The sequence below is a fragment of the Astyanax mexicanus genome, chromosome 6 (assembly GCF_023375975.1).
Source record: "Astyanax mexicanus isolate ESR-SI-001 chromosome 6, AstMex3_surface, whole genome shotgun sequence".
In the NCBI taxonomy this organism is placed as follows: Eukaryota; Metazoa; Chordata; class Actinopteri; order Characiformes; family Acestrorhamphidae; genus Astyanax; species Astyanax mexicanus.
The window spans coordinates 43562037-43576360 of record NC_064413.1 but is presented as its reverse complement, the minus strand read 5'-3'; the positions used below and the strand labels follow the sequence as shown (position 1 = coordinate 43576360).

The window sequence follows — 14324 nt, the reverse complement described above, 5'->3', positions numbered from 1 at the left end:
TAGAAGGCATTACCATCCACAGTGGACAGCACAGTGGATGGTAATGATTGTGCCTGAAGGCATCTGGCTAGAACAGACAAGCAACTGAAAGCTGAAATCACATCGGCATTCAATACAAGAGGCCCCACACAGATATCCCACAATTCAATGCAGTTTTTACAATTCTAGTTCCTGTCACTGGACAGGAATGACATGTGGCATTTTTTTAATGGAGTTCATCTAGTAGAGTCAAACTAAAACATATACTGGGTTCCTGCCAGCTTTGTAGACTGGCATAAATACTTGTATAATTTATTGTATATATTTTAGGCTTGCCAGACCTTGTAACTGACTGCTGTAAATATTTAAAAAATATATAACTTACAGTTGTTTCTTTAACAAAACTGACTGGAAAACCTTCTGCCAATCATTCCCTTTAAAATTGTGAACACCTTTAATCAGTACCAGAGTGTACCACGCTGCTAGAATTTCAGTTTATTTAAAAAACAGAAAGCCCCATTTTTATTCACAGCGAAGGACAGCACTAACTTTATCTGCGTTGCTCATCAGCCAGTCAGACATCTGTTTGATCTGTTTGGTTACATGGCCAAGCATACTAAGGGACTCAGCAAAGCTTCTTCCAAAAGTTTGAAAGATGGTAGGTTTTATGTGCAGGCATGTGCCAGCCTTCACCCTAGGAGATTGACATTTCAGCACTCTCTAGTAACTGTCCTGGGAATTCCTTGAGTGGATTTAAAATATATATATATATATATATATATATATATATATATATATATATATTTTTTTTTTTTTTTTTTTTCTTTTTCCTACCTTGTCTGCTCAGTAATATCCACACCTTTGTCCAGGAGGTAGGCTGTCTCAGACCCCAGGGAGCCGTGGATCTTCTTGGCCTTTTCGTGGATCATCATCCCCAGTATCAGCTCAAAGCCCTTCTCATCCCTAGAGGCTACAGGGATCCGCGTGGGACAAACAGACTCTGCAAGAGGGCAAAGAGAAGTGTGTTTGGAAGCCTCCTACTGTGTAGCACCAACCCACAAGTCTTCATACAATATTTCAAACCAGAGAGCTTTCAAGGCAAGCTAAAATTGTCACTCTGACAGCTCTTTTATAGTAGAAAGTCATTAAAATTCAGATTTTTTTATAAAACAGAAGGAATCAACAACTTCTAGTAGGTCTCCTACACTTATTATTCAGCACATAGGACTAAACATTTTAATACGTCTGTTCCCCCTTAACATTCAGGATCATCTCTAATCAATAAAAAAAATACAATTTGGCTTTGTTCTTTGAGACATCATCTCTAGATCCAAACAAACTCATGCATGAAGCCTAAGCCTCACCTACATTATGTATGGAGACAATATTAGAAATATAAAAAAATATTAATGGGATTCTAGCGGTCTAAAGCACTGCTTTAGCTTGCTATCAGCTGCCGGAGCCCCGAGAAAGCACAATTGGCCTTGCTCTCTCTGGGTGGCTAGATGGTGCTGTTTACTCTCATCACTCCTAGGGTGGTGTCGATCAGCACAAGGCATCTGTGAGCTGACGTATCGAAGGGACATTTAAATGTAAATATTTAGTCTGATTTGTTTTTGGAATTCCAGTTCTTATAGAAAGATTGTGAAATGTGTACATACATGACTAAACTGTACTCCAAGTAATTAATACTGTTTGTAAAATAAGATACTTGGGACATATATTGCGATTCACAAGAATCTACAAACCACTGCTGGTGCTGTTTTGCCAAATACACACAACCTGTCTGCCATGTACTAGAAGAAGAATTACTAGAAGAAGAATTGAGAAAACATTGTTGCCATAGCATTAGCTGCACTCCAAAGCCTAGGCTGCAGCGGAGGTAGATACAGTTAAGAAGCAAAAGCAATTTCAAGGATGGACCAGATGTATTGTTCACAGCTCCCAGTTACCCACACTTCTCTATGCACATACAATGTGATGAAAAAAAAACAACAAAAATTGGGCTAAACTGAAAGTGACGAAAAACTGGAGTTTGTTTTAAAAAGTTAGTTTGTATAATTACAATTTGTGAATGTGAAAAAGTAAAAAAAAAAAACATTTGCGTTTTACGCTGCATCAACTGCAAGATCTTTCTGGTCATCAGACCACCTAGCCCTGTTTCTTATGTGTGATCTGTAGGCTTCAGAGAAGGCTATAGGACCCTACCCTGACTGCAGCCTAGGCTTTGAGAGGTAGCTATAGCCAGAGGTGGAAAAAGTACTGAAAAATTGTAATTAAGTAAAATTACCTTTAATTTGCTAAAATTCTACTTAAGTAAAAGTAAAAGTACCCATCTAAAAATTAACTTGAGTAAAAGTAATAAAGTACTCAATTTAAAATGTAATTTGAGTAAAAGTTACATAGTTCCTTTTTTATTTAATTTAAAAAAGTACAAATCATAAATTAAATAATTATTAAATTAAATCATTTGGATGTTTCAGGCAGTATTTGTTCAGACCACCCCATAAAACATTTTCAAGAACAAGTGGCATTGTTTTCTATGATCCATTTTTTTTCTTTACTGTTAAAAGTTATGGTCATATAGGTAACTAAAAACTGTATTTTTATAGTTCTACAGTTCACTTTTTCTTTGCTTTAACTGCTATTTACATGTTGTTGTTTTTTTTGAACATTCAATTAGCTCGGTTTCCCCGAGCAGCACACACAGACCACAGGCTACACAAGTTCAAAAAGTTCAGCTGCGCTGCCATGGAGAACAAAACTTTTTTTTTTTTTTTTAAATACAGATAATTCGTTTTTTTCCCCCAGCATTTTATTTTTTACTCAGTAACGGGGAGTTTTCCAATGTAGTGAAATAAATTACTTGTGTCAAAATGTACTTGAGTAAAAGTAAAATTACCTCTTTTAAAAACTACTTTAAAAATGACAAATTACTCATAAAACCTACTCAATTACAGTAATGTGAGTAAATGTATTTAGTTACTTTCCACCTCTGGTTAAAAAAATTGAAATTACTGGATTAAAAACTCCTGATGAAATTAGGATAAATTCACATTTTCTATGGTTAAGTTTAGGGCTATGGTTAGGGTTAGTATAGGATAAGTTGTAGGATCAGATAATAAAATTATACTGGTTGCTTTGTAACATTCTTTATCCAAATCATCAGTTTGGGCTTATTTGGGTTGTGTCAAAAATTGCACCAGTAGAACTATGGGTGGGACACATGAATCCTGAAATGGTCTCTGGCCAGGCTGCCTGTATATCAGTATCTACTTTAAAGGAGCATTCCTTTAACAGATAAAGCATTCTGTCATCTATTACACTGTCCTGATCACTCTGATCACCAGTGCAGCCGCTAACTGTGTGCATCATTCACCAATATCTTCCTACAGACACCTTTCTCTCTCCACACACTTTCACATGCACATTATTATTGGGTACTCTGGGTACACTAATCTCTGTTTGAGTGCATCTGTCATATAGGTGAACATTTTAGTGGACAGTTACTGACTACTACTGTTGCCATGCACCACCAGCCCTCTTACTGGAGATTTATTGTACCTTCCTGCAGATTTTACCTCCCAGGAAAATCTAAAACCTCTTCTGCCAGTCATTTCTGAAGGCAGTAGATAGATAATTTGTGCCTGATTAGGATTGAAGACAAAGTCCTCAGGAAGATAGATCTCTGAGAGCAGGGTTGGCGACCATTTATCTAAGAGTAATTATCAGAATACTGAAAATGTATGACCTAGAGTTGCAAACATGATGAATTGGTTATAGTGACCTTCATTATTTCCAAAAAAATACAAATTATTATTTTAACTACCTTGATATCTTACCAAAAGAGGGAGGACAGTTTAAGCCTTATCTACGATATGTATGGAGACAATATTAGAAACATAAAAAAATATTATTAGGGGTGTCGAATGGTCCAGCAGTCTAAAGCACTGCCACTATGATTGGGAGATTTCTGGTTCAAATCCCAGTCATGCAGCTTGCCATCAGCTATCGGAGCCCTGAGAGAGCACAATTGGCCTTGCGCTCTCTGAGTGGGTAGATGGCGCCGTTTCCCCACATCACTCCAAAGGGTGATGTCGATCAGCACAAGGCGCCTGTGAGCTGATGTATCAGAACCGAGTCACTGTGCTTTCCTCAGAGCTGCTCGATAATGCTGCATCAGCAGCAGTTGGAAAAGAGGCAGTGGCTGACTTCACATGTGTCGGAGGAGGCATGTGCTAATCTTCACCCTCCTTGTGTTGTGGCCTCACCTGTCATGGTGGATATATAGCTGAGTAGCAGCTGAGTGGGAAGGAAAATTGGCCTAGCTAAATTAGGAAATAAATGGAGAAAATAAATAAATAAATCTGAAATAAATTTATAAAAACATATTTAAATAGGTTATTACTATGTTTATGAAAATAGCTAATTGAACAACTAAAATGGTTAAATTACTTAAAAAAAACTTGAAAACTTTAAGAAAAAAACATTGTAAAATAATTATCAACTCAACCAGGAAACATGAAGAAAACATAAAGAAATAAAGAAAACTGTATAAAATGTACAAAAAGTACTTTAAATAAAAGGGAAATAAATCTTCAAATGTTGTTGTTGCATAGTGTCTGTTTGAAGTTTAAACAACTATACTCTGGACATAAAAGGCACATTGCATTAATATTAAGCCCTAACTAATTGATCAAAGAAAGAAGACCACCAGAGGACCACTGCTGACTAAATATTATTTGGTGGTGCTAGCAGTGGGCAATTCTGGAGAGATGTAAAGGTACTGAATGAGGTGGATGTATCTAATAAAGTTTCCAATAATGTATTTGTACATTTTTTGATACTTTTGTCAGTATTTAATATTCAGCAGCTTTTTACTACAGCAGTTACTATCTGTGTTCCTGGAGTATCCATGTCTTGCAGATTGTTGAGCTTTTCCCTCACTATTACATCCATTTAAATTTATAAAGGCTTGTCAATTGGCAGACATACTTATTAGTTGTGTGTTTGTGCTGTAAGAACACCAAAATATGCAGGATAGGAAACTCCAGGAACACTGCTTTACTGAAAATCCACACTGACACCTCTTTATAAGCCCTATAAAGGCTGTCACTGAGTTTCTCTCTTCTCAGAGATCTCTGACCTTCACAAAGCTTCTGCTCCATTGAGTCACGAATCCGATCGATGGTGGTGTAGTTGGCGGCGTACAGCACATAGTCGCTGGACGGTTTGTTAGCGATGGCCTTCAGCTCTGAGCTTGTGATCTCTGAGCCCACTCCCACTGCGAACACGATGATCCCCTGAGCTCGAGCCTCCTCGCTGGCATCCACCACATCATCCTGAGACTTCCCATCCGTCACCACCACAGCAATGCGATTCTTTACAGTGTCGCCGCGCTGGGAGGACGAGAAGACGTGGTCCACCGCAAACTTGATGGCACGGCCTGTCTGTGTGTTACCACCGAGGTACTTGATCTCCCAGATAGCCCTGATCAGCTCTCGGGCACTCTGGTGCTCGCCCAATGAGATCTCCAGACGAAGAGAGTCACTGTACTGCACCACGGCCACCTGAGAGTAGAGTGAACTCACGTCGAAGCCACTGGTGACATTGACCAGCCAGCGCTTAGCGGTCTCAAAGTCTTCTTCACCCACACTCCAAGAGCCGTCCACAATGTACACAAGATCATTTACGGCCGTGCTGCAGCCTGGAGATGAGGAGAAAAACAAGAAAGAGGTTTGTGAAATATATGTGCATATATGATTATTATTATTTTTAATTTCAGCATTTTTTCTATAATAAAGTGACACAGCAAAAGTCATAGGATAGCAGTATGGTGCACTAAATATAATAAAATGTGTGATAATTAGCATCCCCTAGACACAATTAGCCAGTAGCAAGCTATGCTTCACCTGCATTTCAACATTTAATCACACGATCATAAAAATGGCAGAGGGAGGGGATATACAGGGAACAGTCACAGACTGTTGTAATGTTTGTTGTAAAGATTATTTTTTTTTTTTTTAGGTTTAAAAAAAAACTACGGTGCCTCATAAATATCAAAAGTCAGGGGCGCAAACTCATCAAATGAAAAAATAACTTGCAAGTTTTCACATTTGGCATGTAAATTTCCTTCTAGCGGTTCAAAAATACCAGCTTAAAAAAAAAAATTAACCTGTGAGGTTTTTTTTACATTTGCGTTGGTAATTTTCTTTCTGGTGTAAAAACACCATCTTAAAAAAAATGTACCTGGGAGTTTTCACATTTTGTACATGTAAATTTCCTTCTGGTGGTGTAAAATCACCAGGTTAAAAAAATTAACTGCAAGTTTGAACATTTTGTTTGTGTAAATTAACTTCTGGCGGTTCAAAAACAACAGGTTAAAAAATTATTCAACCTGCGAGTTTTAACATTTTGTGTGTGTGTGTAAATTTCCTTTTGGTGGTATAAAAACACCAGGTTCAAAAAATTATCTGCGAGTTTTAACATTATGCATGTGCAAATTTCCTTCTGGTGGCACAAAATCACCAGGTTAAAAAAATTAACCTGCGAGTTTTCACATTTTGTACATGTAAATTTCCATCTGGTGGTTCAAAAATTACCTTCAATTTTTAACATTTTGTGTTTGTAAATTTCCTTCTGCCAGTGAAAAAACACTAGGTTAAACAAAAATTAACCTGCAAGTTTTAACATTTTGCATGTGTAAATTACCTTTTGGCGAGCACAACTGTGAAACTCACAAGCACAAAAAAAAGAAATTGTGTGCGCGCTGAAGAAAGAAAATATCGCTCTCAAGCTTCATTTTTCTTCCGTTTAAGTGTTTTTTTTCTCTCAAATTCACAGTCATCCTTGTGCACTTTGCACATTGCCTGTGGCTGCTCTTTTTGCTCGAGGGAAGTTTTTTCGTTCAAATATAGATGGGGTGGTTTTGACAGTTTGGGGGCGGGGTCAGTGTCTCCCTCAGTGAATGCTATTGCCTGATATCTCCAGGTTTTGTGAGTGACCGCCTACTACGAACAGCCTGCTTCGGAAAGCAAAAAAAAAGGAGGGTGAGGAAGAAGGACAGCATGAGAGTTAGCTACCTATGCTAAAAGCCAAACTTTGGGTGTATCTAAATAATAATAGTTTTAATTTGGGGTTACAGGCTTCTGTTGACAGCTTTGCTTCGTCTTTCTGTCTTGAAGCTGGTTATTTAAACTATATGTGTTAGATAGCTAATTAGTAGTGCAATTTTTTCAGCCTAGGGTAACTGGCAGTTTTTGCCACCCCAACCATTACAACCACCTTAGAATTATTTTTTTTTTTTTTGTCTTTTTTTGTTTGTTTAATCTGTGTGTCACTCTCTCACAGTCACTGAGTGGATGCAAAGGAAAGGGAAGCATAGGGTAAACCATCTGTCTATTTATCCAGCTATCTATAGATCTCTGGAAAAAAAAACACACACACTGGTAGTACTATAAATACTGTATGTATTCAGAATTGTTTTGTTTCTATGGTAACATAAATTGAACCTTCACAACATACAGGTATATATTATCACTGAAACTGCAATAAAGCGTAATGGTTTATTTTATGGTTTATTTAAGACATGATATTTGTTCGCATATTCAGAAACGTCACAGTTCATAGACATATTTCTAGTACATTTTTATTATATATTACATATAATATAATAAATATTACATATTTTATTAAATATTAAATTTATTACGTGTGTTATTCGTATCATACTTTGTATTTACAAATATAATCTAAAGATACCTAATTAGCTCCACATATATATTCTAGAGGTCAGTGCAGCATAGCAAAAGTCATGTTTTGCCATAAACAGTAACATACTTCATGTCTTTATTGGATATTATTCTAGATAGAGTTTAAAAGCACATTTTTTATAATGTCCCACTCTTAAGTATGTCTTTGCCTTTATCTGTTCCTGCCACCGTCTACACATGGTCATCATAATCCCATGTGCTCTTGTTACTGAGAATATTTTGGTTCTTTGTCTCATCTCATGTCCCCATCTTGGTCCCCAGTCTTGTCATTAGTTGTTACACCTGCTTTCCCATTTGTTTCTGTTGTTTCTTTCTTCTATGAGTTACCAGTTGCCTCTAATACTAGTTAAGCCATCCTAAGTTAAGTGCTTCAGTTTTTTTTTGCATGGTCTTGCATCTACATTTGCATTGTCAGCATTGGGTTTTTTTTTTAGAGTCATTTGATCAGGGTCCTTTTTTAAAATTAATATAGAATTTTTAATTATCTCCATATTGATAAATACCTTAACCTTTTTAAACTGTTCAAAGAGAAAAATATGGGAGCAGAACTGTGTTCTACTCTTTTGTCTGGTGCAGCGAAGGCTACAAACACATGTTCCTTTAAATGCTTCAAATAACTTGCATTTCCAGCAGTGTGCCTGCCGAGTTGCACAGTGTCACACAGGCAAACAGTGTGTGCTTACCTGCTCGAATATCCTCTTCTTCTACTGACTGTTTGAAGGCGAGGAGCAGGAGCAACGTCAGTGACTTCAGTATCACCATCTTTAAGATTCCTTATAACGATGTGCAGTGTGTAGGTTCCTGCTAAATAAAATAATCAAAAAACATTAAAACATGAAATCACACTATTTTATTAGTCGATAGGTTTTTAGTTATATTTGTTTACAACATACATGATTCACAACTTAGTGATTAAACATTTTTTTTTAATGTACATATTCTAGTTTAGATAAATAAATAAAATAATAATATCATTAAAAAGTTCAGTAATTCAGTTGAATGTAAAATTCATTTTATATAGATATATTACACACAAAGTGATCCATTATAAGCAAATTAGAAAATTAGAATATTGTATAAGAACAACTGGTACTTTTAGCAGTGTGGGTAGTGCGGCAAGTCCTGCTGGAAAATGAAATCCGCATCTCTAGAAAAGTTGTCAGCAGTGCTGTAGGATTTTAACCACTGACTTTGGACTTGATATAACACAGTGGACAAACATCAGCAGATGACATGCTCTTCTAATTTTTTTTGAGTATTACTGAGTATTAGTTTTACTGCATTTCAGGCCTTAGGGCTAGTAATGGACAACTCAGGGCTAGAGCACTTACTCTCCTAACACCTCTAACACACTAACTACTTCTAACCTCATTTCCTTCTTCCCTTCCGTCACTCCTCTATCCCTTTATTTCCCTTCGACCTCCTTTAAGCCCTATATCAAGATGTTTTTACCTTTAAACTTCTATTACTTTTGTACTTGACTATTGTAAGTCGCTATGGACAACAGCGTCTGCCAAATGTAATGTAACGTAATGTAACGTAATGTAATGTGATGTAATATAATATAGATACCACATATAAATCAGGCAGGCTAACACTGCACTGCACTACAGTGTTTGCTACTTCAACCATACTGGATGTAGTTCTGATGTCTTTTTCTCATTGTAATGCATGGGCACAGTCTGCGCCCCAATTTATATTTTTGTTTTGTTCTGCAACGTGTGCGTCAAGGCAACCAGACTCACCCCAAATAATTTATATATATGGATGATATAAATAAAATAGCATGTGTTAGGATATTTTGTGTTAACGCCCCTCGTGTTGAAAAAAAAAGAAAAAAAAGAAAAAAAAAAACGGGCCTCTTGCAGTTTGTTGAACGAGACAATTTTTATTCTACCTTGTAAAAAAGCTCTTGGGAAGAGGGACGTTTTCTTGGGTACCATAAGGCCGTGTGGTCTTGTTTTCTCGCTCTGCTTCAGTGAAGTCTATGGGCTGCCATGCAGACCACAGGCTGCAGCCAAGGAAAATAACAATGTAAGTAGAAAGCTGGTGAGCACAACATGAAAATAAACATGACATATGGCAGCGATTTGCAGAGCAGTGCGTAGAGCTACAATCTAGAGTGGCATGGGGCAGCATTTGTACATGGAGATGAAAGGTTAGACTTTTTTCTATTAGGTTGTTTTAGGTCAAATTCGTCAGCTTTCAAGTTTCTTAAAACAGTGGCTAAACTCTTAAAATGGAAGGTGCTTCATTAAATTGTATTACAAAAACAAACAAAAAAAAAAAAAACATAAAGAGCCTTATCTGTGTAAGAGATGTGTGAATGTAAAGAACCTGTATATTGCTTTATAAAAATAAAAAAAACTAGCATCATGTCCCATGACTTTTGCCATGTTCCATGGAAGAATTTGAATATAATGTAACTAATATATATATATTTTTTATTCATTCAACAGAAAGGGTTTCTCATACACAACGCTCAAATAACTCTGAGAAGAATAGATTTCAATATACAATGGCATGCCAAAAGTCATGGGACAGGACTAGCACTTCCATGGAAGCATTTGCATGTAGGTCCTCTTGCACTAAATGTGGACGCAATTTCTTTTAGCACAAACAGTTCTAACCAGAAGATTCCTGTCATGATTATTACCATTCACTGCACTGTCCACTGTGAGTGGTAATGCCTTCTATGACGTATTTCCGGTACATACATTACACTGTAGGTCAAGGAATGTTAAACGCCAACACAACTTTGAAACATGGAACAATGGAACATCCCATCCATCTAGCACTACCAGTACCTAATTCACCCTCTGATAATTCAAGTCGCCTTGCCATGAGCACTGCGGCCAGTGTTAATCCTCAATCCCAAGACAACACCCTACAATTTATACAGGTTATTATTATATTATTCAGCCCGCACTTCATGAACGGTTTACATATTGCTACCCCGTGGCTTGACATAGCGTGTCAGTATACTATTGATTTCAATTAAAAAGTGATAACAAATGCCAGCACCCAGGTCAACCAAATACTCGGGATTATTGATCAAATACCTTTTATTGCACTTATACAGTTATAAGCATGTTCTCTTGGTTTCTCATGACCTTTTTGAACACAATCAACTAACTTTAAATCAAGAAACCAGTTCTTAAGACCATACTTTCAACCACATCCCTCTTTTTTGGTTTTATAAAGAAATAATTACACATTATAGACACAAACCACATGTTCTGAAAAGACATTCTGGGCATTCCTAAGGAGACAAGAGATCCTATTGGTATATATAGGTTCTCCTATATGGCTCCAAACAGACTGACACCATGCTAACGTAGCCACCTTTAAAAAGTACCTCACAACTCTGCTCCAGCACCAACAAAAAAAAAACATGAGCAAGCTTAAAGACAGCCTGACCTTTTCAAGCATGGCCTCAGACCTGAACTCGACAGGAGCTGGTAGAGAACGATAACTCGGTGGTGTCATGTATTTTTTAACCTTGTTTTAAGGTAGCTCTGAGCATGCGCTTCAAAAGCCCCCTGTTTAGGGTCCAGCTCACATCCTGCCTGTTATGCCTTCTTTCTCATTCTCACTCATGCAGTACAGACGTGCACAGTAGCATTCACATCCTGCTTCAAAAGCCAAAAAAAGCAAAAGCAAAACCTCATATGAAAACCATAACTGATTACAATAGCATGGCATAAAATGTCATTGTTAGGAGAAGGATTTCCCTGATATGTGTGACATTAGTTGGCATGCAAAGTCACTGAAAGCTTTACTTACAGTACATTTGGTACGATATTATAAAGAGTTATTAGCCAAGGCACACTGCTACAGCTCTCTAATATACACTTAGATTCAGAAGTATCCACTGACACTAATGCTGCCTTCAAGCCCAACCTGGAATCTCGAACATTTAAAGCCTGTCAGTTGGGCTTTATTTCTGTTCATGTGATTTTGGTAGGTAAAACATGAACACTCTGGGGAAAAAAGCCATTTTTCATTTACTTCTGTTTCCAATTCGGTTCTTAATTACTGTAAATAAAACAACCTAAAGTAAAGTAGAGTAAAGTAAGAGCACTTGGTGAGTGATATAATTATTTATGGCCAAACAAATACAATGCAATATAGTACAATATTTTGTTCCACTTACTTGAAAAGTTTAAGTCTACAAGCATAAATAACATCACCATGCTAGACCTCCGGTATAACCAAACATGACAAAGATCCTGGTCAACAAGCATGACCAGAAACACCAAGCTGGACACCAAGCATGACTAAAATCTAATGCAACGTACGCTATGCTGGTAGTCAAAGACCATCAAACACCAGCAACCAGCAACAGCTGGCAGTATTCAAATAGTGGTGGGCGATATGGACCTAAAATAATAATCGGATATTTCATTATATTTTCGTGATAACGATACTCTTGCCGACATGACAAAACACTGAATTCAAAATCATTTCAAGAATACACAACTGCAATTATATTATTGTATATGATATGGCACCCCCCTAACTAAAATATTTAAAAAATACAAGAATTTTATCAGATATGTAACAAATGTCAATGATCCAGAATGTCATGATATTAATAAGCACTCCAAATATCCAGGACTGAAGTAAAATAAATATTAATGGACCGATGTAATCTGTCTCTAGTAGATATATAATTGGAAATGAGAACAGTGAATTTTTCTTTTGCTAAAAACAACAAAAAAGTTATTCCATGATGTGATAATTAGGGGTTGGTGATATGGCACGATATTTCAGAGCACAATATCTTTTACGATACTTAAAAATGTTGGAGATATTATTGCATACGATACGATATGACACACCTCTAATTTCAAGACATATTGGACCATTTTTGTTGGTCCAATTGTCAATAGATTTTGACACAATATAAAGAAAATGTGCCAGAGTCATACTATGTAAAAAAGTGAAAAACGAGCATGACAGCTACAATATAGGGGTTTTTGAGGCCCACTGTTTCACTACAAGAAACAATACTTTAGTACAATGTTAAACACACAGGACTACATCTATACAGCACAATAAATACAAAGCACAAACTAACCAAGGCAACCTGAGGTATCAGGTTTATGGACTGGTGCCACAGCAGCATAAGAACAAAAGAAAATTAGTGTTCAGTCATAATGATTAATAAAACCCTTTTTTACGCGTTCAGGTGTAGGCTAGGAGAAGATAGTGAATGCCAGTTATGCAAATGAGTTCATGCTACCTAGACCTCACTTGTTAGTCCTGTCAGTGATTTTGGCTGAAATATTGCATAAACACACTCATCTGAGTGAAATAAGGCAGGCTGGGAACAGTATCTTTCACCAAACAACAAACACGCTCTGCACACTGATCTGCTCCTTTTTCATCTGATTGCAACAGGATGACAAACACTTGTCTACAGCTGGTCCACATGTGGGGCTTGGCTGGTGCTCTGTCATGCGCCACGCTTTTCTTCTTTCTCCCTTTCTCTCAGTGCCAGTGGCCATGCCTGCTGATGAGCTTCTCCACTGAGAGAGGGCTTGTGGTTGGCCACAATGCGTGGAGTGCTTACACTTCCCCTGCGCCAGATGTGTTTCTCTATAGAAAAAGCCTTTCACAGGATGTCGCTTCGGTGGAGAGCCGTTTCCTTGATATTAATGAGATACATGTTTTTTTTTTTCCTTTAAAGCTATTACAATCACATACATGCCAGATCAATGTGCATCTCAGTCATCGCACCTTAAAATGAATGAGGATATTTAATTATAGATACAAGTGATGTGAGGTCAAACAAATTAAAATTAATTAATTTAATCAAATAACTGTTTTAATGCAATTTTCACAATGAGATAATCTAGATTGCACATCTGTAGATGTATATAACCTGCCAGAGGGAAACTCAGTAGATAGGCTTGAGCCTCGGTCAAGAAACTTGTAAAGCTGCTTGATTTTGTGAATTTGTCTTTTATACAATTTTTTTTTAATAGATGCATTATTTTGTATACAAACTTCACTAAAATGTCAAAAATCGTTTTCCTGTTACAAACGAATAGGGTGCAAAAGTGCATGCCCATCTACTGTCCTTCTGCTCTATTAATACAAGCCTTTTCAGATACACTATTTTAGGGCAGGCCCCTAAGAACAAAATCACTGTCATTTTGACCCAAAATAATTTTTTGTCTCGTCTTTTTCCCCCACCCTGTGTTACCCCCTTTCACTCTGATTGCCCCTCTGTCTTACAGCCACCAAATTGCATGTTCTCATCAGGCACAGGCCCTCAATATCTAATCCACATTCATACTGACACACACTCATTCATTTGGCACTTTTTCATCCCTCGTTCCTTCTATTTTCGTTTCGTTTCGTTTAATTTTCCCAACAGCCACCAAACCCATTGTTCTCCTTCAGGGCAGATTCCTAAACTCTAATCCATAGTCAAACTAACCTGCACTCATCCGTTTGTAGTTTTTGCAACCCTCCTTTCACCAATTCACTCCATGGCCAAGAACTAGAGTTCTATTTTCCGGACACCCATCAAACTTCATGTACTCCTTAAGGGCAAGTACC

The 14324-nt window shown here is 37.1% G+C and overlaps 1 protein-coding gene across 1 annotated transcript in view; it reads right to left on the bottom strand.

The window, feature by feature from the left end:
* si:dkey-225n22.4 (collagen alpha-1(XXI) chain) overlaps positions 1–14324 on the bottom strand; it is a 96737-nt gene that overhangs the window by 77260 nt on the left and 5153 nt on the right. The window contains exons 2-4 of the mRNA XM_049480563.1: positions 8435–8555; positions 5126–5686; positions 814–979 (exon numbers count right to left, since the gene is read on the bottom strand). Of these exons, the coding sequence (XP_049336520.1) occupies positions 814–979; positions 5126–5686; positions 8435–8513 (806 nt within the window). The 5' untranslated portion in view covers positions 8514–8555. The remainder of the gene's footprint in view (positions 1–813; positions 980–5125; positions 5687–8434; positions 8556–14324) is intronic.